At 48.7% G+C, this 24,433-nt stretch overlaps 2 protein-coding genes across 2 annotated transcripts in view; one reads left to right on the forward strand and one right to left on the reverse strand.

Moving 5' to 3' along the window:
• The window catches only part of LOC119450257 (myotubularin-related protein 5-like), a 131,999-nt gene extending 109,264 nt beyond the window's left edge, over nucleotides 1-22,735 (reverse strand). Inside the window, 1 exon segment of the mRNA XM_037713650.2 lies at nucleotides 22,587-22,735. Coding sequence (XP_037569578.1) covers nucleotides 22,587-22,641 — 55 coding nt within the window. The 5' untranslated portion in view covers nucleotides 22,642-22,735.
• A 394-nt stretch (nucleotides 22,736-23,129) lies between these two features.
• On the forward strand, nucleotides 23,130-24,229 carry LOC119450258 (60S ribosomal protein L5-A). The gene has a single exon (XM_037713651.2). It carries the CDS (start codon nucleotides 23,274-23,276, stop codon nucleotides 24,168-24,170), a length of 897 nt encoding a protein of 298 aa, XP_037569579.1. The 5' UTR covers nucleotides 23,130-23,273; the 3' UTR covers nucleotides 24,171-24,229.
• The last annotated feature ends 204 nt before the right edge of the window (nucleotides 24,230-24,433 follow it).

A 24,433-nucleotide genomic window follows, 5' to 3' on the forward strand; every position in this document is an offset into this window, starting at 1 on the left:
TTTCTTTTCATGAATTCCACCCCAAAAACCTCGCGCCGGTATACGTCAGTGTGACGCTCACGTACTTGAAAGTTACTCTCGTATTTGGGCAACAACACATAGTACACTATAGCTTGATCTGCGCTGTTTTGACACGGTGGAAGTTCTCGAAACTTGCTAAAATTTAGAGTACAATGCAGTCCTTCTTGGCCAATCAAACACGTAAGTAAACTAGAATAGATGCTGCTGAAATCAATGACCTCACGGCGAATTGGTGCGCGGGAACCTTCGGGCGGCGTTACCACCCGTATTTAGTTTTCTTTTTTACTTGTGACAAGCTTCCTCACACGGCAAGAGTGCGATCGTCTTGCTATTACAGAAGCGCCGAGTTTAATAACACAGCTTAACCTAGTACTCTTCAGTTTCCTTCGCTTTATGCGCAGGTCTGGGCCGTCTGCCATCATAGAATCAACAGAGCGGCCTTGACGGCAGACACGGAGAGCTTTGCGAAAGTCAAAAAACAGCGGCAGCGGCCGGACAAATTTCGCGGAAACGGCCCAAAATGGCGCTATAGTTGGCGGTGTGTACGGGCGCTGGCGTCGGAAAACAATCAGGGTGAAAGCGGCCCGTTTTCAGCGTGGCGGAGAGAGGAAAGCGCGAGCGACCAGCTGTGACGCACGCGCGTCCGAGCACGCATGCCTGAGCAGCGGCCGACCGGTCATCACACGCGGCACCACAATGCGACAGGCGAGACAGAGAGGAAAGGGGGGAGAGAGGCCGCACACACAAGGCTCGTTATTGCGGACGCACGCCACACACAGGTCGATCCGGAGTGCAAACAAAGAATGCCCGTTTCAACGGATCATGCCGGCCGGATGTCTTTGTTCCATCATTTACTCTGGTTCTGTATAGCATGCTGTCTGATTTTTAATATGTTAGCAAGGGGTGTCAAAGTGGAAAAGCCGTAGTTTGGTGTGGGAAGGCGGTCACGTGGTAGAGGTATATATATATATATATATATATATATATATATATACGAGAAGAAAGGGAACCGAGGGGCGCGATTTTTATTAATCATATCATAAGAAGCCAACAAACATTAACACCAAGGACAACATAGGGGAAATTACTTGCACTTTACTAATTGAATTAAAGAAATTATAAATTAATGGAAACGAAAATGGATGAAAAAACAACTGTCCGCAGGTGGGGAACGAACCCACGTCTTCGCATTACGCGTGCGATGCTCTCACCATTGAGCTACCGCGGAACCGTTTTCCCATCCACTTTCTGGGGTATTTATGGTTTACAACTAGAACTAACCCTGGGAGTGTTAGCCAGCGCCACCACTCACAAACCTAGGGGCGGATGTGGAACATCCTTTCTGCCGCAGGCGTCACGAGCACGTGATCTTTTTGGGTGATGGCAACTGGTCAATAAACCCACATATGCTACCTGAAGGCATCAATGTTGCCGGATTCGAGACCCTCGTTATGTATTTGAACGAGAAGAAAGGGAACCGAGGGGCCCGATTTCTATTAATCATATCATAAGCCAACAAACATAAATACCATAAATACCCCAGAAAGTGGATGGGAAAACTGTTCCGCGGTAGCTCAATGGTGAGAGCATCGCACGCGTAATGCGAAGACGTGGGTTCGTTCCCCACCTGCGGACAGTTGTTTTTTCATCCATGTTCATTTCCATTAATTTATAATTTCTTTAATTCAATTAGTAAAGTACAAGTAATTTCCCCTATGTTGTCCTTGGTGTTAATGTTTGTTCGCTTCTTATGATTATATATAGTGCAACTGACGCAAGTCTGCTCCGGACCACGTTCCCTTCGCCCCCTGAAGAAGCAGGACGTGTGTGAATGCAGTTTAACTCATGGATCAAAAGAGGTGCGACGTAATGCCTCATGCATTGCTCCCGCATTTACCGCAATGTCGCCACCGATTGTTTTTCTTCTTTTTTGTTTCTTTAATCAGCGGGTCACACGCATATGTGTGGATCAGTGACGAGCGAAACTTTCCATGACGTTTACTGGAATCTCTTCACTTCCACGTAAATCAACGCTTCTCGCTCAAGGCACGATCAGGGGCGCGATCTTGTACGCGTTCCAAAATGGAACAGAGGCGTTCCGTTCCATCGAGCCGCACACGATTAGCCAATTTCAACCGCGACGTTCAAATTGACCAATCGTGTGCGGCTCGATGGAACGGAACGCCTCCGTTCCATTTTGGAACGCGTACAAGATCGCGCCCCTGGTTCCATTTTTGTTCTCTTATTATTATTATTATTTTTTATCAGGGCTCAGCTGCTTCTTGCGCAGACTTCTTGATTTCTCTGTTGCCGACTTAACGTTTTTGCCTATTCTGCTTGTCTATTCGAGCACCTACCCAGTGGCGCACACCACTGTGGAAGATTTGATCAATAATGGTCCCATAACCAGTGTCACGTGACCAGTGTCGCACACCAAGTGTCCCAAGTTGTGAGGCTCGCTAAGTTAGCAGCAGCAGCAGCAGGCAACGTCCGAAAAGTGGAGGGAAGAGCGAAGTAAAAGATTCGCCTAATATGTATTTAAAAATTGTCTGTAGCAGCACATTACTTGCACGAGAAATCGAAATGCATAATCCACTAATTAACATTTCACTAATTCAAGTTGTAGCGAACTGCTTTATGGCACATATTACGATTTACGAATTGTAGCCGGTGAGTTGCCAAGGCGATGTATCCATTTAGAACGAATTCTGAGGATGACACACCAGTTTAGAGATATTCGTTCTCATTCTCAAAGTGTGCAACGAAATACATTGGCGTTCCAGCTATTTCTGCTGCTTCAATGCATAAAGCAGCGTTTTGTTAAAAAAAAAAGTAGGTGGAACAACAGTTCATTTCTACCACGAATTCGAGACCCATACCTCGAAACCGGTCCCATCCTCAGATTTAGTTCTAATTGGCGGCTACAATTCATAAACTGCAATATGTGCTGTAAAGTAATTAGATAGAAACTTAATTAGTAAAGTTTGTTAATTCGTCAATTACGGATTTAGATTTATTATTGTGCAAGTAATGACCACCTCTTGGAGCAATCCAGCTCGAGGACTAGAAATGCGCTTCGCCACAGGCGATTTTTTTAAATGCTGCACAGCTTAAAAAAAAAAAAAAACTGCATAAACGCGCTTACTACGCCTTCGCCTTTCGTCATGCCGTCCATTCGCCCTTTAAACGTGACACTCTTCACCGCCGGTTTATTTTTTAAAGTCATTCTTTTTTTTTTTTTAACGTCCCCATTCTGCTGGCACTTGAAAACGCTCGCGCGAAGATCACCCTCAGCATACAAGCAGGACGAAGGCCTCTCCCAGATGTCTCAAAAAATTACTCCTGTTCTTGCGTCAGCCGACGAGAACGTATGCCTGCAGCTTTCATAATCCCGGCGTATTTGCATATACCATTGAATCGGTCATCTTCTAGACCATGCTGCGCTCGAAAGATATACTTTTTTTTTTTATAGAACTGAGAGTGCAAGATCATTTTTTTTTTTTCAAATTCGATTTTGTAACGCTGATCCATAAAAACGACTAGCATTTCTAGGTGAAATTTTAGGAACTATTGGTGCGCCGCCAAGTTCTGTTTCTTCTCTTTCACGCTAACAGTCCACGTGAACGTCTAATTTAATTGTTCTAACCAAGTGATCACCAGTGCAAGCATTCGCTATAAACAAATCGTTTTTCTGTCATTAGGATCCAACGATGACGCTAAAGTCGAACGCTAACGCGAACCACATATGCATACCTGCCTCTTACACAATCAATTGCACGCGGCTCTTTCCATGCTCCTTTCAACAAACGCAAAAAGTCCTAACGACGATAAGAACGCGTAGCGAGTGCTTTCGTAAAGAAAAGCGAACATAAATACGGAATTCACTTCTTAGGCAAAGGTGACGGCTTCGAGAGCACCTGGCCTCTCTCTCTCTTGAAGAGGTCGCACGCGTTGTCTGCGGCGGCACGAACCTCTTGCGCATATGTAGCACAGTGTGCCAGCGACGAGTCGCACTTGTGCAAGGACCACGCACACTGCAGCCGCCGATAGCGCCATAGAAAACCGACTGAACAAGGCGGCGAGTGGGCGCGAGAGCTATACCGAGGCAGTAGCGCATACATGCCTGTAGATACCTCTGAAACAGTCGACACGAAGCAAGCCTATACAGCTGAACGCAGCGATTGAGGATGGTCCAATTCACAGTACATCGTATAATGGGAATTGGGAGTAGTATTCTCGCTTTGTAAGGTAACCCAAGGCGTATAAGTGCCGTAATAGAAGAAACGATGTAGCGTTCAAACGGTGATGCGAACAAGAAGGAAGCAGAGCACGCGATGTTTGAACCAACGCCTTCAGAGTGAAAGCGAGCTGGTCGGCGTGTTGCTTGCCTTTCTGTATAAAGACAATTACCATTTCATCACAGGAATCACCGGGAAGAAGAAGAAAAAAAATTACGCAATTCCAACGCACATGTAGGTATATCTGTATGCGAAGCGAAACTTTCGTGAAGCGGTTAAATGCTATCAAACTAAAAGTGATGCGTACCATTGTCATTATACTGTGCAATCTCATGCAATTTTTATGCGCTCACAGGTCAAAAAATTTAATGTCATGCAATGTTTACGCCGTATATCACGAGCTTTGCCAAAATGCAAACAGCGTGTTCATGCGAATGTGGGACGTCGACGCAGTGGTGTTAAGAGGTCGAAAGTGATCGATGTTCAATGTTTGGAGAGGGAAGAATGAATTGGAAGAGGGAAAATCCGGTAGTGTTCGATAAGAGAGATGCTCTTTGAAAAAATAAGAATCGCAACAAGGCAGCAGCAGACACGTGTGAATGGTCGAGAGCTGAAGTGCGCGAAGCGAGAAATGTGAAAGCACAGAACAGCAACGTACGAGTATACAGAACAGCTGAGCGAGGTGACGCCTTCGCAGCAGAAAAAACAGGCACGCATAAACTGAACCGCTAAAAGCAAGGGCACAAAGGCGCTGCGAGCGAAACGATCACCGCGATGCTAACAAATGTCCTGACAATATATATAAAGGGTGTTTCAGCGAACACTTTCAAAAATTATTAAAGGTTGCCTGTGGCAGATAGCACAATTCTAGTTCATGAGCTGGTCTACTCGAAGAGGCGGACATTACTTGCTCAAGAAATTGAAATGCACAATCGACTAATTAATAAAAAATCACTAATTAAGTTTTAAACTAATTACGGGATGGCCCATATGGCAATTTACAATTATATACAGGGTGTTCAAAATTAAGCTTTACGGAATTTTTAAAAGTCGCCTGGGGCAGGTAGCATAATTCTTATCGCTGAGCTGGGTTATTCGAAGAGGCGGACATTAGTAGCACGAGAAATCGAAACACATATTCAACTAATTAACAAAAAATGACTAATGAACTTCTTAGTTAATTACTTTACGACACATATTGAAATTTAGGAATTGTATAGGCGGTGAGAGTTTGCAAGAGGCATCCACTTGAAATGAATTTCCAGGATAACACCAGTTTCGAGATATTATTTCCCAAAGTGTGGGACGAAATACATGGGCGTTCCAGCTACTTTTGCGCCTCAATGTATAAGACAGTATTTTGGTAAAAAAGTATTTCTGGAACAACAGTGCATTTTTACGGCAAGCTTGATGGCGCATACCTCCAAACTGGTGCCATTCTGGAAATTCATTCCAAGTGGATACGCCTGACAAGCTCTCCGGCTACAATTCGCAAATTGCGATGTGTCATAAAGTATTTAACTAAGAAGTTAATTAGTGATTTTTTTGTTAATTAGTCGAATATTTGTTTATATTTCTCGTGCTACTGATGTCCGCCTCATCTAATAACCCAGATCAATGATAAGAAGTATGCTACCTGCCACAGGCGATTTCTAAAAATTCCGTAAAACTTAAATATGAACACCCTGTATGTATACATACGCGTTTCCCGTATGCCACCACATATTTTTGCATGTTTATGCTACCACGGCTACGTCGTTTCCTACGCGATAACGCGTCAGAACCGATTATGCATGAAGAGCTAAGCCACGGAAGTCGCCTCCGCAAAGCACCACTATACATGACTCGGTTATAGATACACTCCAGTTCATCACGTCACCTGTGAATGTACGTATTGCTGCCGCCACAATATTTTTCTTCGCTTGCTGAAGTTAAGTCTCTATAACTATGTTGCTTTACATTGTGCGTTTCGTGAATCGTCATCAGTATTATTATTTTTTTAAACTTCCTGCTTGCACTTTATAAAGCATGCGATATTTTGTACAAAAAAAATAATTAGAATAATGGTGCTTTTTTCTGTACGCTGCGGATAATTACGTAGTCTGCACTTACCGCCAGACTTTTTACTTCGTCGCCGTTTTCTGGTGCTACTCAATATCGATATGCCTGATAAGATACTTAAAAAAAACAAAAACATGGCACTCGTATTTCAAGGATGTAATAACTTTCGGGACGTAATCAAGATCAAGTTCGTTCATTTTACAGTTGCTTGTTCGTTTGTATGCTTATTCGAAAGTAAGCGCGTCCCCCTTTATAAAGACACACCGCGATTTCTTATATATACGACTGCCATGCAACGACGGGCACGCCGTTCTATACACCACATTTCTTGCCCCGGAAGGCTTCCTGCACGCACGGCTCATTTCCGTACATGCAACGTTTATTGCCCGCTAAGAGCACTTTCGGAAGGCCACATCAATCCTCCCGCCATATACGCCAGCCAAGACGGGGCCCCACAGAGACGGAGCGCGCGGACGCACATACACGAAACGAATTGAGGCACGCAGCTCGATTGTCTCGCCTATAATAACGGCAACAGCAGGCGCACACGAAGGCCATTCCGGGCCCCCGAGGAGGGGCATGCACGCGCGGTCGTCTGCTTCGGGCTTCCTCTTTTATCCATTACCTAATGGGGCAGAGGAAGCCGGAGAGATGAGCGAAGGAGGCAAATGTGTCATGTCCTCCATTCCGTAATGGACGCATGGTCATCGACAGCGCTTCTCACGGTCACTTCTTTTCGTATTAGCTGCCTCCTCATGCTGAGACGAGCAAGTGCTAGTCGCGCTCTCAAAAGAAGACGTGGAGCGGATCGCTCACGGTCACACGCGGCCGTCTGTGAAGCGCGGCTGAAGCGCGAAGCAACGACCGCGTATAGCGTTAACTCGGACACAAGAAAGGTGACAGGGCGAACGCTGCGTACTTAGTGTTAAGTATATAGCGTTCGTCCCGTCATATTTCTTGTGTCCATCTTATTAACGTTATATGAACCGATCGACTAGCGCAGAAAAGATTTAGTTCTGGTAAGCGCGAAGTATACCGCGGAACGCTGGCTTATTCGAAGTGATATGACCCAGAGCTCGGCAACTCATCCGCGCATATGACATCAAATAACCACTGTATAGGCGGCCAGGGTAAAGCTTCGCCGATAAATGTGGTTTTTGTACGATTGACCTTTTGCAGATTTTGTAGCGGCTGTCGTTACGGTCAATGGTATCAAGGAAAATGTATAGAGTGAAAGTTTCGCATTGCCATCATCGTGCCCGACGTGCAGGCAAAACCGCAGCACAGACAGAGAGGGGGGGGGGGGGGGGGGAGAGAAAGAAAGATAGCATGGCTATATATACCTTAAGTCGCAGCCTCCAATTAAAGGCCAGCTATAAATTTAGCCGATATCATCGATGCTGCTTTTCCGCGTCGGCAAGCAGAACTACTTGGTCCGTAAAGGAATATTCACAGGCACCACCGCGCACAAATGAAGCAAGTCGAGCGGTGCGGCTGCACCGCGAGTTCGTTCAGTTAGTAACGGCGCTCTGCTGTTGAGTGATAAAACGAACTGTACAAGAGTTCAACGGCAAGAAACGAAAAGTTAAGGAGGAAAAGAAATCCAGCGAGTGCACAGGGGAAAGCTGCAAGGAGACACCGAGGAGTCGGGCAGGCGACACGCGTATCGGACGACGACGACGACGACATCGCGCCACAAGATTGCCAGTGCCAAAACACAAAGAGCGACATCGCCGATCGGCGGCCGCGATCTACGAGGGCGCGTCTCTTCCACAATTGAACCCGTTCTCCTCGCTATCGAACCCGACCTCTGCAGATCCTCGCGACGACCGCGTTTTGCCGGGACGTCGTCCTGTAGCCCGCTGCCTCGGCTTGCGGATCCACGTGAGCAGCGGAAGAGCAAATTGAGTCCGCAGCGTCCTGCCGGAAGCCCGCGTTACGTAACGCCGTCACAGAGGGGAGAAACGAGACGAAATTTCGAAGCACGTGTTTCCACAGTTTCGACATTGTGTCTTGCACATGAGATAAAACTTCCCGTCGGCTGCCACCTGCCAATGCGTGCCGGCACGTTGATTGTCGATCTCTCTGAATTAACACGTGACCCCTGGCGCCGACGTATATACCAATGACAAATTTCACGCACATCCAGCGACGGTATATTGGTTGCATCCCCTGCACTGCGACCAAGATGATTTAGCTGAGCATTAGTCACTTGCGCGCTCCAATTTAGGAAGACACGAGTTCCAAGGGCACGGCGGCGAGAAAGAGATGCATGCATGCGAGCCCGTGCAAGCGACAATCCGGTCCGCGTCGCGCACTGCATGCAAAGAAATTCAATATGTTTCGGACGAAGCCCACTGCGGGAAAAAAAGCTTAGGCAAAGAGTTATCGCCACGGGCAGACGCTGCGATAAAACCCGTTCGGGCAGTGCATTTCGCCATTTTCAACAGCGCGATGAAGCAGCTAATGCATGGGGAGAGCAGCGCGCCATGCGCGACTGTCGCATTGCGGTGTGCGCTCAGGGGCTGTGACACTGGTAACATTCACAGGCTGCTTTAATTTACGTCAGCAAGGATTTTCACTATGTGTGTACCTAACACATAGGGCACGTCCCACAGACAGCAGCCGATGATAAGAGTAATGCCAAAAACACCGAGATATAGCTAAAGAGTTAGACTTGCTGCCTGTACGCTGCCTGCGGACTGTCCGTCAATATATCTCGCAGATGTCTACAGACTTTACTGGCAAAAGTTAATTTGCTCCATACCAGTGAAGCTGCAGAATTCACGAAGCCAAAGGCCTGATACGTATGCCTCTATAGCGGGACAGAAGCGCGACGAGGAACTAGCAGTCACTGGCAATATACCAACAGCGGCTCTGATACTGGGACGCGTTCTCAGGCAGTCGTGTGTGTGTGTGTGTGTGTCGGGTTTTCTGGCACAAAAGCAACTGTGGCTATCTTGCGCCAATCAGGCAGTCGTAACTAACAGTCAAGCGGAATGAGTACTTTCATAGCCGAAATGTCACACAGACAGAACTGTGCAGTACGTGTAAACTGTATAGCAAAGCGGGCTTTCCGGTCATCGGCATGCATGCCTGCCTACCGACTCAAGCTTTCCCTCTGGAAGCGGTGTCGGGGCAAAAACAAACTCTGGCCGTGCTTTAGCAGCATGACAGCGAGCCTCCACTGCAGTGGGGACATGGATGACTCTTCCGGCAACCAACCGCCGCTGCCACTGTGCAATTCGGCGACACGTACAGGGGGACACTGCCCTCGCGTGGCATGCGAAGCATCGACCGCCCCCACCGCGTCGTCCTCATGGGCCGCCAGGAAGTGGGCCAAAACAACCACCCCTGCGCCCGGCTGGCTGGCTCTCTTCCTCGCCGCTGAAAAGGAGAGAGCGTGTGCCACTATAGGCGCGGGCAAGGTCGCGCGACCCTTTCGGCCCATCCCGAGCGACGCGAGAAGATGGCACGCGCCTACTACTGTGCGCTCTCGACGGCAGACAAGTCGGACCCCAGAGGAACGGGATGTCATCGCCGTACAAACAGACGGGGGCGCGCGCGCCCTTTATCGCGCGACGGGTCAGCCTGGTGCCAGAACGGGCCTTGTATACGCCCCGAAGGTCTTCGCACTGAACACGCCCGTCGTTCTCGTCAGATCTCAAAGGTTGAGGAGTATACTGCTGGGCTCACTGAGTACTGTGGAGGCGTGATCCAGCGAAAATGCACAATGCTGATGGCTCGCTCCCCTTCTGTCGAGCACAGTTGGGGTAGAGTGTACCAGGACTATAGTACATTCTAGTTGGGTTAAGGTTGTAACCAGGATAGAGACGTTCGAACGCACCACTTTTATTTTCTTCTCGTTTCCTTGAATATTTCGGGGAATCCCAGCAAATAGTTTTCTTGTATTGACAACCTAAACAAACATAGCCGCCGAAACAGTTCTAAACATTGCCGCCAATGTATACGTAAACATTTACACTATAGAAACGCCAACGCAATCTTTCCGTTAGCGTTAGATTATCCGCACAGCATTCACCGGAGGGATAATCGAAGACATCACTATGGTACAACCAACGCAATCCTTCCGCTATCCACTCCAAGAAATAAAAGAAGAAAAGACGAAACGTTGATGGGCAGCCTTTTTGAAGTTCATCCGGCGCTGGCAACACAGCCAAACGGCAAAACCTTTTCTTTGGTCGAACAGCCTCCGAAGAACTTGAGTAAACGTATGGTTCAGGTGGACACAGACATTTACACGCAATTACAAGCGAGACAGTTACATGTAGCGCAGTCACAATGCAGTGTACAGTTGAGTATATTTAACAGAGCCCCGCAACAGGGTATTTTCGCTCTTCCCTCCTAGCGCATTTACCTCTTAGAAAAACAAGGACAACAAATACATTTTTTTATTATGGGCTTTTATGTGCCCAAACCACGATCTCATTATGAGGCACGCCGTAGTGGGGGACTCCGGAAACTTGGACCACCTGGGGCTCTTTAACGTGCACCGAAATCTAAGTACACGGGTGTTTTCGCATTTCGCCCCCATCGAAATGCGGCCGCCGTGGCCGGGATTCGATCCCGCGACCTCGTGCTCAGCAGCCCAACACCATAGCCACTGAACAACCACGGCGGGTGACAGCAAATACACAGGAGGACATATGGGCGCTGGCAAGGCAGAGATAGCGTAAAAATCAATAAAAATATCGCGAAAGTATGCACGGCAGCACGGATTACAAAGCATCTCGACAGACAAGCTGTGCAGCTAAGTACGGCTTGTACGACAGTATCGCACATTTTACGATGCGTCTTCTCTGTGCATATCTTAGCAAGATAGGCGTGTTCTGCGTGGTAGCATGTCCGAGCGAGGCAGGCGCTACTCTCCGACCTATGTACTTACACACCCCTGGAAGTTAGTTTCCGCTCGGGCAAATTTACGACCTTCGCCACTGCTCCTGTTTCTTGGTGCGAACACAGAAGCCGCACTCACTCTTTTCGTCAATACTATACATACTTCAATCGACACTGCATTTCATCTCTTCTTACCTGAGCCTTCCCCTTCGTGCCCGAAACAGCTAGACTACGCTATTACCATTCTGTGGACAACACTGAGCCACCATGGGAGAAGCTAACAAGAGAGATCACTTATCCCTTATCGATATAGCGCCGAAGCCAAAATCTGCACGGCACAACGATGCCACAGCGTGCGGACAGTTTCTAAGCGCGCATGCTCCAGTACGCGCAGCCGACGGGAACAGCTGCAGAAATGGACGACGAAGAACAATAAATTTTGTTTTGACGCTAAAAAGGTATATACGCACAGACCCGACTCGGATACAAGGTGATTGAACTTTAGAATTCCACAGTTCTTCTTCCTTCACGTAGTGTGGCCGGCGCACATGAAAGAAGATCCCGACGAAGAATTTTATTTTAAGCAATGAGCCAAACACTTCTAATTGCCGTTTACGTGGGACGAAAGTAAGCGAAGCGCGCGGAACCTCCGAGAGCAACAAGGCGCGCAGTCTAAGCGGACCCTGACGTCATCGACACTTCCGCGTTCCGTTCGCGTATTTATAGCGAAGGGCCCGATTGCCGCACGCGTTTGTAAACATTGTAAACGTTTGTTAACATGCCGTTTACTACACAGGTCCGTAAACGCGGAAGGGGAGAGAGGGGGGACGCGTCATCTTCGCTCACGTTTCCGCAGAATGTCAGTCGCGCTTCTTTCGCTGTGTAAAACAATGCGCGTCGATGACTCACGCGGTCGGCTGACGACCCCTCGTTTCTGACGGCGGAGTCCGCGAAACGCGGGAATCTCAACCAACGGGACGCGTCGCAGCTCCTGGAAGGCGTCCGCCACCGCCGTGCGACCGGAGAGATGTCGCGAGAGGACGCGTGACGGAAGACAGACGCGGAACACGGAGGACGAGATAAGCGCGTATCGTCTGGCCAATGTTATCCGGACGGTATTATACACGTCTCATCCATCCCTAAGGATTTCCCAATCAAACCCCTTCGCTGACGTTACCACACTCATTTTCGCAATAGGTGGCGTTCACATCGCGCACACCCCACAGCGGCGGCTCCTTCAACTAAACTCGAAGGCCATGCTTTCGCCAATGCCTCCTTTACTAGTAAAGGAGGCATTGCTTTCGCGTACTTCACGTGCCGGAATGTCGTCATTGGTTGCCATGGCATCAGTCAATCGGAATCAAGACTGATTTCGGGTCGACTTTCACTACGCCACCGCTGCTGCAAATCATGCCGGTAGTAGTAGTAGTCATTTGCAGGCTGGAGGTCAACTGTGGTGAGAAGCGTATTAAACCGTGACAGCATCGGCAAGCCCTCGAGATCAAAAGGTAGAGAGGCGAGAATACAAAGACTCTACAATAGAAGGCTATATACGTTGAGGAGACATACCTGTCCCCCTCCTCCCCCCCCCCCCCCCGCCCCAATTTTACCATAGACTTTAGTTGAAAAATACACAAAAGCACTGTCCTCGTAACTAGAGTTAATGTTGCCTAGTATCCAAGTACAGCGGGAAAGCGGAGAAAACTACACTGTCAGAGCACCGACAGGGACAGTGCGCATGCGCTCTGAATGTGGCGTCGTCTGCTCAATTTCGAGAAGCCGGATCACGCCTCGAAGATTCCATTTCAGTCTCCGGGTATTGTCTGCTACGGCAGAGCATTTTCTGTAAAACTGTCTTGTTTCTTTTTTATCGTCTGCGACTGTATTTGATCCCGACGCGGCTTATGTCCCGCGAAAACAAATTTAAAGTACCTGTGTACGCTAAGAGATGGATGGCTAACTGATCGACTGATGAACGACAGAGGCTGTGAGAGACGCCGTATCGGAGTGGTCAGGATTAACTTTTTGCGCCGGAGGCTCTCTAATCCACGCCCAAATCTAAGCACACGAAATTTTTTGCATTCAACTTCCATCGGAACGCGAGCGCCCTGGCTAGGAATCGAACCCTCCACTTGGTGCTCATCAGCAGAACCCCAGCAACCTGAGCCACCGCGGTCTACGCTACAACGATAAACAAGACAGCTAGGATGAGGAGGAGGGGAAAAAAAAACTTTATTCTAAGACAGCGAAAGCGCGAGAGAGAGAGAGAGAAGACGACGGCGAGATCCGTCCACGTGTCCCCAGCTTCCTGGCCGGAACTCAATTCAGCGTCCTGACTCATGCGTGGCAATAGCGGACCAGACAGGGGGACAGACAGTCTCGTTCTCCTCTTCGCAGACACTCTTGGCACGCACAAGCCGACCTGATGTTTACCGGCACCGCAAACGGCCGCGAAGCGGCCAGAGACTGAGAACACGCAACGCGGAACAGCGCGGGTCCAAATTCAAATCGACAGTGCGAGTCACCTGAGATCGCCCGACACCTGCGCGCCGACGGTCAGCACGGCAGCACGCGAACGTTCGAGACGAGGAGACCCCCCCGGACTGGGCCATTATACTGTACATGTTTCAATTCCAGCCTGCAACAACCGTTCCAGCTCAGGCGGCGCTTTTTCATTCGGAGCTCGCGGGAAGCGGACGGGTGCAGCGGATGCGAGAAGATAAACTGCCGGACCGATTTTGACTCGTTGTTCATTGCTGTGCCGTCACCTGCACTCTCTCTCTCTCTCTCTCTCTCTCTCTCTCTTTTTTTTTTTTTTTTTTTTTGTCGGTTGCGTTCCAGCCCACGATTAATGTAAGCGACCGGGCAGCAACACATTGAAGCCAATAAATAAATAAATAAATAATAAATAAATAAATAAATAAATAAATAAATAAATAAATAAGCTGTAGAGAAGAAAAGGAAATCTATCGAGGGCCATCCTCTCCAGCACTTTGCTCGGGGAACGCCGCTCGTGCTGAGAGTCCGTGCCCTGTTCTGGCGGTCGGCACAACCTTTACAAAAAATATAAATAAGACATAAAAGCCATGCCCGCGTCGCTACGCTACCAGATAGAGGTTACTTTTCTATTTGGCTTCGCTATACGGCACTAAGCTTTCCAAAACGGCGACACGAATAGTATAATAAAGAAATCGGACAGCGCAGACGTGACACAAGCGCTCGCTTAGTGACACCATTATGCTCGATGCAGTTGTCCTTGATAAAAAAAAAAAAAAAAAGCCAATAATAGTGACTGTAACGGTACGCGGTTGATCGCATATATATAGGTACGGGTGCTTGCGTCACTTGACGAGCTTCGCCTTCCTTTCCTGACCCGCATAGGCAGACATTACATTTCAGTGCATTACTGTTTCGTTCTGTATTTCTTTTCGCGTTGTCTGCATCCACGCTCGCCTGTATATATATACTGTATATACTGCACGTATACACTTTTGCAACACAGCGCCGCAAACAACGACCTTCGTATGTTTACTTTAGCAGCGACACTGTGACCGCGCGTCGTGTCCCCCAACACGCGGCGTTGAGCCGGTGCTGCCGTGCAGGCGCCTCCTGTACATCTACACCACCCCCATTAACCCGAACGGGCAGCGGAGATATATAGAAGATAGAACAGGTAAGGGGAGCGCCTCTACGGCGCCCTCGTGATGACCTTCATTGCGCGATGACCAACACGGACTTCATAAACAAAAAGATAGAACGGTTGCTGAGTTAAGCTTTATCATAGGGACACACACACGGACAATAAAAAAGAAAAACCTGCCAATTTCGCGAGTCTCGGAACAAGGGTGCAATACCGTCGAATTCTGTAATGGCGGCATTTTGAGCCAATCATAGAAGCCGTACAGCAGCTCCCTGAAGCAATCAGAGCAGACAAGATGGCGGAATTTGACAGTGACAGTCGCTCTGTTGTATATATGTAAATAGCTCTTTTCTGTATCCTCTCCACTATCTTAATTCTCTCTCCGTTCATTTATCCCTTCTTTCTTAATGGCATCCGACTCTTGGGCGATACCTCACAGCGGGTATGCCCGACCCCATCAGACAAGGAAAACCAAACCAAACAAAAACGGCCGCAGACCAATTAGCCGGTGTTCGACCGGTCACGCGATTTATCCACAAGTGCACTCTGTGAATCGAAATAAATCACATGCGCGTCGCAGCGGCCGCTAAACCTGGACGAAGCGGACGCTAAATGGCCCCGAAAGGAGAACATCGTTCGAGGGATCTGCTGCCACGGCAACGTGCTGTCCAGTGCGCAAGTCGTGCCGGGTGATATATATGTGCACGGACAACTCTCTGCAGAGCGCAAGGCCACCAACCAACCAGGTTTACGCAACATACACGTCACGAGCAGCGCAGTTGTATACGGCGCGATTCGCTACGATTCGCTCAAATGGTACAGTACACCGCATACAATGGCGCTCGCCATATAAGTATACGAGATATTGCGTCTCTGTGGGTGCACGTAGCAGCAAATTAATAATGACATAAAAAAATGAAGATTCACGTATATAGCACGCAATAAGCAGGGACGGCAGACCTGCCAAAAGTGTTCCCGTCGCTCGTAATTAGCTGCATGTCAAAAAAAAAAAAAAAAAAAAACTACCGATCACAACATGCGTGCGTCACCAAGCACCTGTTGCCATGAACGGTCCTTATTAGAAGCTCATATACGATCTCGGCTGCCCCTCTAAGAAGCGAGTAATTACTTTCTAAAATGAGTTTTCACTTCACATTCATGCTTTGACCAAGCTATAGCTTCTGTGCAGTAAATTTTCGTGCATAACTGTCGTGAAGAAAAAGAAACACGAACGGTCGAGGAACAGGCGCACTTGGAAGTACTCGAAACGTGCTCATCGTGAGCTCTCACGTGCTTCGACAGCATGTACAGAGGACTGCGGGACCGCGAGAAATCGCTTTTGAGAGTGAGAGTGCTCCTGCACGAGCGCTCACTGTGCAACAACATGCGTGAAATCCAGCCTAAATCACACAATGTCGTGGAGGGTCGTCGAGTCTGGCGAAGTTAAAGCATGCACGTAAACATAAGCACACTGTCTTCGAGCATATTTAGCTGTCGGAGTTTGCTAGAAAAAAGGAGGCGGAGGACATTTTCGCTCCGACCAGACAAGCTTATAGCGCTGCCATATTTCCGCACTGAAAGGCTTCCGGCCCGTATAAGATATATATATGTGTATACGTGAGTCCGCTGGCCTCGCACGTGTAGCATTTTGCTGGACGGAGATGTTTACGGTGTACAGTCAGAAGAGTTTTCATGCATAAGGGTGTTTAAAACTAACAGCATATACATCACGCGGAACCCCAGAAGTTAAAAGTTAAATTACATTCTGGGGTTTTGAGTGCCAAAACATTATTATGAGGCAAGCCGTCGTGGGGGGGACTCTGGGTTAATTTTGACCACCTGGGGTTCTTTAACGTGCACCGAATGCACTGTACACGGGCGTTTGTTTTCATTTCGCCCCCATCTAAATGCGGACACCGCGGCCGAGATTCGACCCCGCGCCCTCGGGCGTAGCAGCTAGCGTAACGCCTAAGCCACTACAGGACACCACGGTGGGTCACCCCAGAAGTTACGTCTGCGAACCGGCACATTGAAAAAAAGTGAGCCAAATTCATTTGTGGTTGAATAGAAAAGCAATCACAGGCGGAAGTTTTATACATAGCGAGAGGACAAATAACAGGAATCCCGCAGATACAGTTACGTGGACGGATGCGCCCTTATCGGACTCATGTGATGGTGACACGTTGCGATCGATCTGTGCGAACCTCGCCACATCACTGCAGTTGTGCATCAACCAGGGCCGCCCCATTTCCGTTGAAAATAGCAACAAAATCACAGATAAAAAATATCCGAACGACCGCTACCGTTATCTCCCCGCAATAACGGGGAAATTAAGCAATGACGGTGGGATGGGTTAAACGCAACGATCGTCACACCGCACCCGGCGTTTGAATCGAAGGGGATCGTCGCACGAAATTAGCACGAAGACGAAATTTTAGAGCACAGTTTATACCGACCTACCGTTAACGTTACCGCTTCGGTGGCTTCGGCTATAGATTTTCCTACAAAAATTACTGGAGGAAACTCTGGCGATGAGATTGTTCTGCTGCTGTGGGCATAATAGGCGCAATAATCCATGTATACATTATACATGAGATTTGTCTAATATCCACGCTTGTGGCTTCAAACTCTTTCGCGATGTTACTTATTACGCTTGATCTTTGAAAATTTTCAATCACGGTTTTTTTTCAAGTAACAAAGCAAGGTGATAGACCTCTAAGCATACACATAATCATTGCAAAGTGTAGCATTTATAACGCAATATGTGGTGTCCAAGCAGCAAACTCCGCGACGGCTCTCTCGAAGGATACCGGATGCCAATCTCTAAGGCCATGCTTTTGTGTGCTGCAAGCGCCGGAAGCGATTAGGTCAGTGGCTACGGCGTAGCGCTGCTGAGTTCGAGGTCGCGGGATCGATACCGGCAGCGGTGGCCGCACTCCGACGGGGGCCGAATGCAAACACCCTGGTGGTGGTGGTCAAAATTAATCCGGAGTCCCCTCACTACGTCGTGCTTCATAACCTTATTGCGGTTTTGGCACGCAACACCCAAGAGTTTAATTTTTAACTCTTCCATGTCTATCCGTACATACAGCTGGGCGGGGGTACCTTCATCAACGTTGTATTTTATTGGAATAGCCTACCTCACGGCCAACGCAGACCTGCGACCCTAGAGGAGCGACTGGCAAACTCGTTCCTACAGGCATCCCGAGGCTCCAACACCTCAAACTTATCCGCCTGGCGAACGACTCAATTCGTCCTGCGCCCCCTCCAACAGAGCTGTGACACGATGCTCTCCCGAGGTCTGCCGGGGTCCTAATCCAACGGGCCCGTGAAGCCGCTGAAATCAGCGTTACTAGAACCAAGTTGGCTGAGATCACCACCGAGACTTCGGACTCGGGGATCCTTCCACTCTCTTCCTTCCCTTAGGCGCAATAGAAAGTTCTCCCTAAACCATGGCCATGGCCTATGCATTCTTGCATGCAAAAGGCCACAAAAGCCCTTCTGCAGTTCGTGAAGAGTACTGGATTGTACGAACGCTTGTGACAGCGGAGATTCTTCTTTGACTGTCTCTGCGAATGACTGACTCCATTTTTTTTCTCTCTTTATCTATTCTTCCCCTTTCCCCCTCCCCATGTGTTGGGTAGCCAACCGGGCACGTCCTTGGTTAACCTCCCTACCTTTCCCTCTTCGTTTTCTCTCTCTCTCTCCCTAAACCTCCCTTTTCTTCGCAGACCCGGACTGGTGCTACACGTTCAATAAAGTGATTTATCATTAGAATGAATTCGTTTTCCTATAGCATGTATTATTAAAGGCGGGGCAAAAGAGAGAGAGAGACAGGATGCATACCGGGAAGCTAAAGTTGGGGATAAAATTCACAGACGTGCCGGGGGGAAATAATTTCTACGCGGTCTAGGCGCGCAACCTAGACTTTATAGGTAGTACCTAGGTAGACCATAGTTTGTGTCCGGCACAGTACCGGACACAAACGAAAAGACGGGTGGCGATGCCTTCTTGGAGTTCCGCAACCAGCTTCCGAGACGTCATGGATTCTGGCGGCGTCTGCTAGGAACGTGTTCAATGTTTATCGATAAAGCATTGCATCGCATTCCAGGAGGAGGCGGTTTTTTACAAACTTTATCTGCGCAAAAAAGCCGGGTCCAAACGGGCAAAAAAAAAAAAAAAAGTATGAAATCTGTGACATTAACTGACGTATTGGTGCGATGGGTTATGCCGCAAAATAATAATAAAAACAGTAAGCTTTACCTAACGTTTTTCGAGCTAGTGGTCGGCATATTTCCGCCAAATAAATGGAAACAAGGTCTTGAAAGAATATTTGTTCGGTCTACACACACTTTTTAGTTCATATTTAAAGAAACACTAAAGAACAGTGTTAATTTGTTTTATAAATTCAATACAAATAGACCACTCCATACCGTGAAGCCAGAAAAGACTCAGAAAGGCAAGTGGCCGACGCCGCCCCGATGGTCCCGCACCAGCTTCTAATGATTTCATGAATTTCGACAGCGTCTACTCGGTTTCAGTTAACTGCTTATCAGCGTAGGCTCCGAGAACCTGCGAACGCGATCTCAGAGGCCACGATATCAGTAAAGAAACACTACAACGCATTTTACAAAGAAAGGAAGGACTCCACATGGCAAGCTTCCGAGAGCTTTTCCACCGTCAAAGCCGTCCAAATGTAGCTCGGAATATATGACATCACACTGACGTCCCCGCCCAAAAAGTTCTAGCGCGAAGTTCAAACAAAGGGGGAAATTTGATCTTCATTTCTTCTGCTAGTAATCAACCTCGTGTCAACAAAAGGATGAAAATGGAGCGGTAAAAGCACGGAGGAAGGATATTTCCTTGCTTCATGATTGAACTAATGTTTTACTAGTCTAAATGAAATGATTAAGTAAGCGAACCACGAAATTTTCCACGGAGCCCTTATTGTGCGCAAGTTCTCGTTCCATACATAGCAGGCTAGAGGGCTCGGCATCTGTGTTTGCGCACCTACAACAATAAATTTTTAACTGTCGCCACCTGCTTGTGTACAAAAATTCGGCATTTGTCGGCATCGACCTTTCGCGCTACTTCGGTTTTAGAGAAATTCCCCGCAGCTTCCACGTCAAGAAGTGCCTGCGAACAGCGGGAAGTTGTGTGGGTACGAAATTAGTAAATGATATATATACATATATATATATATATATATATATATATATATATATATATATATATATATATATATATATATATATAACAACGCGACACACAGGCAACACAGCTTCAAATACGTTGTACTGCGGCGTGCGTTGAGGTGCTCCCCTGATCATAGGTCAGAATGCATAAATGTGCTCTGCTGACGAGAAGCGCAAGAAATTCAGTGCCCCTTACCAAACCCACAGATGGCGACTTTTACATATAAAGTGGAATTGCATACATAAGTGCTCGCCGAAAGCCTTTCGCGTACTTCAATGTTCTCGTTCTTCAGGTGCGCTGATGGCTGGTACAGTGCAGCTGGTATCCATGCTTCCAGTAAACAAGTCCATTGCGTCAGATGCAAGGGCGGGATAAAGCATTGTGCGTTTCGAAACGATCGTTTCGCGCTCAGGCGCCTCACATACGAAGGGATAGAATTCGGTAACTTGTCGGCATCGAAATTTTGTGCTGCTTTACACAACTTCTGGAGATCAGAAAACGGCCGTGATTATTTTCAAAGTGGGGAACAGCGGGAAGGCGCCGCAAGCACCAACATGTCAAGAAAATACAGTCGTTCCTATTAGAAAACAAAAGTCGGCAAGTGTCCCGAACTTCGTTCACTTCGCCTCCGTGGTGCTGTTGATCGCAGATCGTCGTCCTTCGATCGAAAAGCGCTCGAAGTCTATTTCGAGCCTTGGGCACGTTGATGTCACGGAAGAAGCGAACAGACACCACATTAATTACGGCAGCTTTCAGCTAAGAAAGAATCCTTCAATGACGTGCCTCTGTATATTGACGTCCCCTAAGGTTGCCAGTATGGAACATTAAAATTAATTACATTGTGAAGTTTTGCACAGTGGTTTATGACGGTCACCGAAGTGGAGGGCTCCGGATTAATTCTGACCACTCGGGGTTCTTTAACGTGGGCCCAACGAGCGAATGACATATTTCAAACTGTACTAACACACGTAGTTACGGCCAATACAAAATCAGGAAAACGATCGCACAAAAGTGTCTGGTGTTGCACCGACACTCGAACGTTGGGCCACCGCGCAACAAAGGAAAATTTGATAGCAGCTGCCCACAACTTTCAGCATGGCAGCAACAACCGAAATGAAAACTCCAAACCCTGCTTATCTACTTCAAACGGCCACATGACCAAGAGTCAGCTAGATAAGACTTTGGCCCACGCACCCACAACCGTTGCTATCTTGGGGCAACATGAAACGGCGTGAAGTGACAAAAAATTTCCTTTACACCCGCTCTCTGCAAGGCAACCAGCTGGCAACTTGGTCGACGAAAGTGGTGTAGCCGACATTTCCCGAGGCATCACCACCTGTTCGCGGGTTACTAACACGAAACACATGTCAGCCCAAAGACGTTACAGCCTCAAGGCTCGCCAGAGGCCTTCCATCAGCACTAACTGCTTGACCCAAAACAATGCCTTCGAGAAAATGCAAGCGAAGGCTTCGCACAGCAACAGCAGCGGCAGATCCGGGAGCGCGAGTCGTCTGCTACTGGGGACGACCAACGCGCATCGAAGGGGTGATGACGTGAGGCGAGCGAGTTCACAGCGCGGGAAAAGAAATATATACAGACGAACGAAATGAATAAACTCGGCCGGTCAACGAGGCAAGAAGAAAAGCCAGAAATACGCCGAGGAACCGACCGCGAAGAGGTCCGCCTGCGCTTTCCGCAGCAGGAAAATCGCAATAAAGCCAGCCAGCCAGCGCGCTCGAACAATGGTCTAAAAATGCAAAGACCCGGAGGCACAAGTTACCGCCGCTTCGTGCGCGTGAGTGAATTTCAACAGGAGAACGAATCGACGCTCGAATTTATGCTCTTCTGAAACGTCCTCCTCTCTCCGACACGTCCGGATCGTGGCTGCGATAGACCGCACCTCCCTTTGAAGGTCGGTCGAAAGGAACGATACCGGATGATTCTTATTCGCCCCCGGGACATTTCGCCGGCAAAGTACCGGTAGCGCGACCCCGCTCCAACACCGGGTTCGGTTCACGCCAAGAGCACGCCCTGTGCCCGCAGCCAGTCCACCAGTGCAACAAGAGGTGTGGCGGCCGACCACAGGTCCGGCCCCACTTTCCGATTCCAGTCGCCCCGTCTGGAGCAGATATTTTGAGGGTGCATGCTGAAAAACAAAAGCCAGACCACCCTCTATCGACACGCCCTTCAGCCCGCGCGCGCGCACGGTGTTTGGGTGCTGCGTGCCACAATCCCGAGATCCGCTCATGGGGGCAAGCCCACCGCTACGGTGGTTTAGAGCGAGCCGTCCGGCGAAAGCCACACAGGAAACGCAAGCACCACCAGAGCACATGAAACTTCACAAATTGAAGGTAGCGGGTTTATAAGAACGTTTCGAGCTTAGGCGATACAAGGTGAAAGTCCGTTTAGCGAGAGCGTCGGTACGAAACGAAAGTGCGCCGAGCCAACGGAGCAGTTGCGGCATGCCCGTCGCTCGCTGGGCTGCGAGCAAAGCAGGCCGCTGCCTGAATCATCGCACGCCGCGCAAACACTTAGCGCGGTTCCAAATGAATGACTGGAAAATTGGTACTCACGCTCCTTTTCATGATCGAATCCGACTACCACAAAATAGTCCGCCAGCCGGGACATCCTACGTTCAGATAGAATCCGAAATCCATCGGGGTGACAATGACAACCAACACACAGGCTCCATCTTCCCACCGGGATCACTGGAGAAAACTATAGCGCATGCGCCGCGGCCGCGTGCAGGAAGTTGTGAAACGCGTCCAGACTGGTCCACTTCCTGTTTCGAGTTGATGTAATTCTAAAATACTAACAAGCTTTTAATGCAATAAGACATGTTTAATTTTTAAAATAATTGATTAAACTTGTTAATAGATAAAATTAAATATTCATTTAAAATAACAAAGAAACAGATGGCGCTGCAACACAACGCTTTACTTGTTTTAAAAGTAAAATGTTGTCAATACATTTACAAATAAATACTTATCAATTCACTATTTATGATGTACTATTTTTAACTGATAGCTAGAATGTTTTGTATTGCGCGTTTGTTTTTATAGTAGCTTGGTAGCGCCGCAGTGAGAAAAGACGTCGCACATCACACGTCTTAGCGGCTCCGAGGTTCCTTTCTCTTTCTCCGTTCATGTCGACCAGTCAGGGCGCAAAAGCCACGTGTTCCTGTTTAACCCGTGCGCTGATTACTCTACTTGCCTAGCGAGACTACAAGTAACTCTTGTGTCTCAACTTCCCCGGGAACCATGGGGTTCGTCAAAGTTGTGAAGAACAAGGCCTACTTTAAGAGGTTTCAAGTCAAGTTCAAGCGTAGGCGAGAGGGTAAGACTGACTACTATGCCCGCCGCAGGCTGGTTGTACAGGACAAGAACAAGTACAATTCACCGAAGTACCGCATGATTGTTCGGATTACAAACCGCGACATCATCTGCCAGGTCGCGTACGCTCGCATCGAGGGTGACGTGATCGTGTGCGCTGCTTACGCTCACGAGCTGCCGCAGTACGGCGTCAAGCTAGGCCTAACCAACTATCCCGCCGCATACTGCACGGGCCTCCTGCTGGCACGGCGCATGCTGCAGAAGTTCAAGCTCGACGAGATCTACAAGGGCTGCGAGGAGGCCACAGGCGAAGACTACTGCGTCGAGAGCGAGGACGGGCAGCCCGGCGCGTTCCGCTGCTACCTTGACGTTGGCCTGGCGCGTACGACGACTGGCGCGCGGATCTTCGGCTGCCTGAAGGGCGCCGTGGACGGCGGCATGGACATCCCGCACAGCAACAAGCGGTTCCCAGGCTTTGACAACGAGACCAAGGAGTTCAACCCCGAGGTTCACCGCCGACACATCTACGGGCAGCACGTGGCCGAATACATGAAGGTGCTGCTGGAAGAGGACGAGGAAGCCTACAAGCGCCAGTTCTCGCGGTACAACAAGCTTGGAGTGACGGCTGATGAGATCGAAGAGATCTACAAGAAGGCCCACGCTGCCATCCGCGCCGACCCGACGCACAAGCCCAAGGCTCCGCGCCCCAACATCGTGAAGAAGCGATGGAACCGTGCCAAGATGACCCTGTCCGAGCGTCGCAACAGGATTGCCCAGAAGAAGGCCTCCTACATCAAGAAGCTCGAGGCCGGAGACGCCGACTGAAGGGCCAGCGGCACGCCGTGAGCGGAATAAAGCGGTACTCGTTGCCACTGCGGTACAGATATGCGTTCCCTGTCATTTGTCTCCTAACTCGTACTATGTACGTGCGTAGAGACTAATGCTTGTAGCCAGTACGGGCGTGTCTTGACAGGCGCGGTCTTCTAAGGGACGAGGCTAGTCTTGTATTCCAAGAATAGCGCGGCATTGATTCCACGCGTGAGATACTCTGACTACAATGTAAGGGAATGCTCAGCAATTGGTGTTAG

The sequence above is a fragment of the Dermacentor silvarum genome, chromosome 4 (assembly GCF_013339745.2).
Source record: "Dermacentor silvarum isolate Dsil-2018 chromosome 4, BIME_Dsil_1.4, whole genome shotgun sequence".
NCBI lineage: Eukaryota > Metazoa > Arthropoda > Arachnida > Ixodida > Ixodidae > Dermacentor > Dermacentor silvarum.

What these genes read in the sequence shown, in the direction of transcription:
- LOC119450258 (XM_037713651.2), top strand. Translation starts at nt 23,274, where the DNA reads ATGGGGTTCGTCAAAGTTGTGAAGAACAAGGCCTACTTTAAGAGGTTT.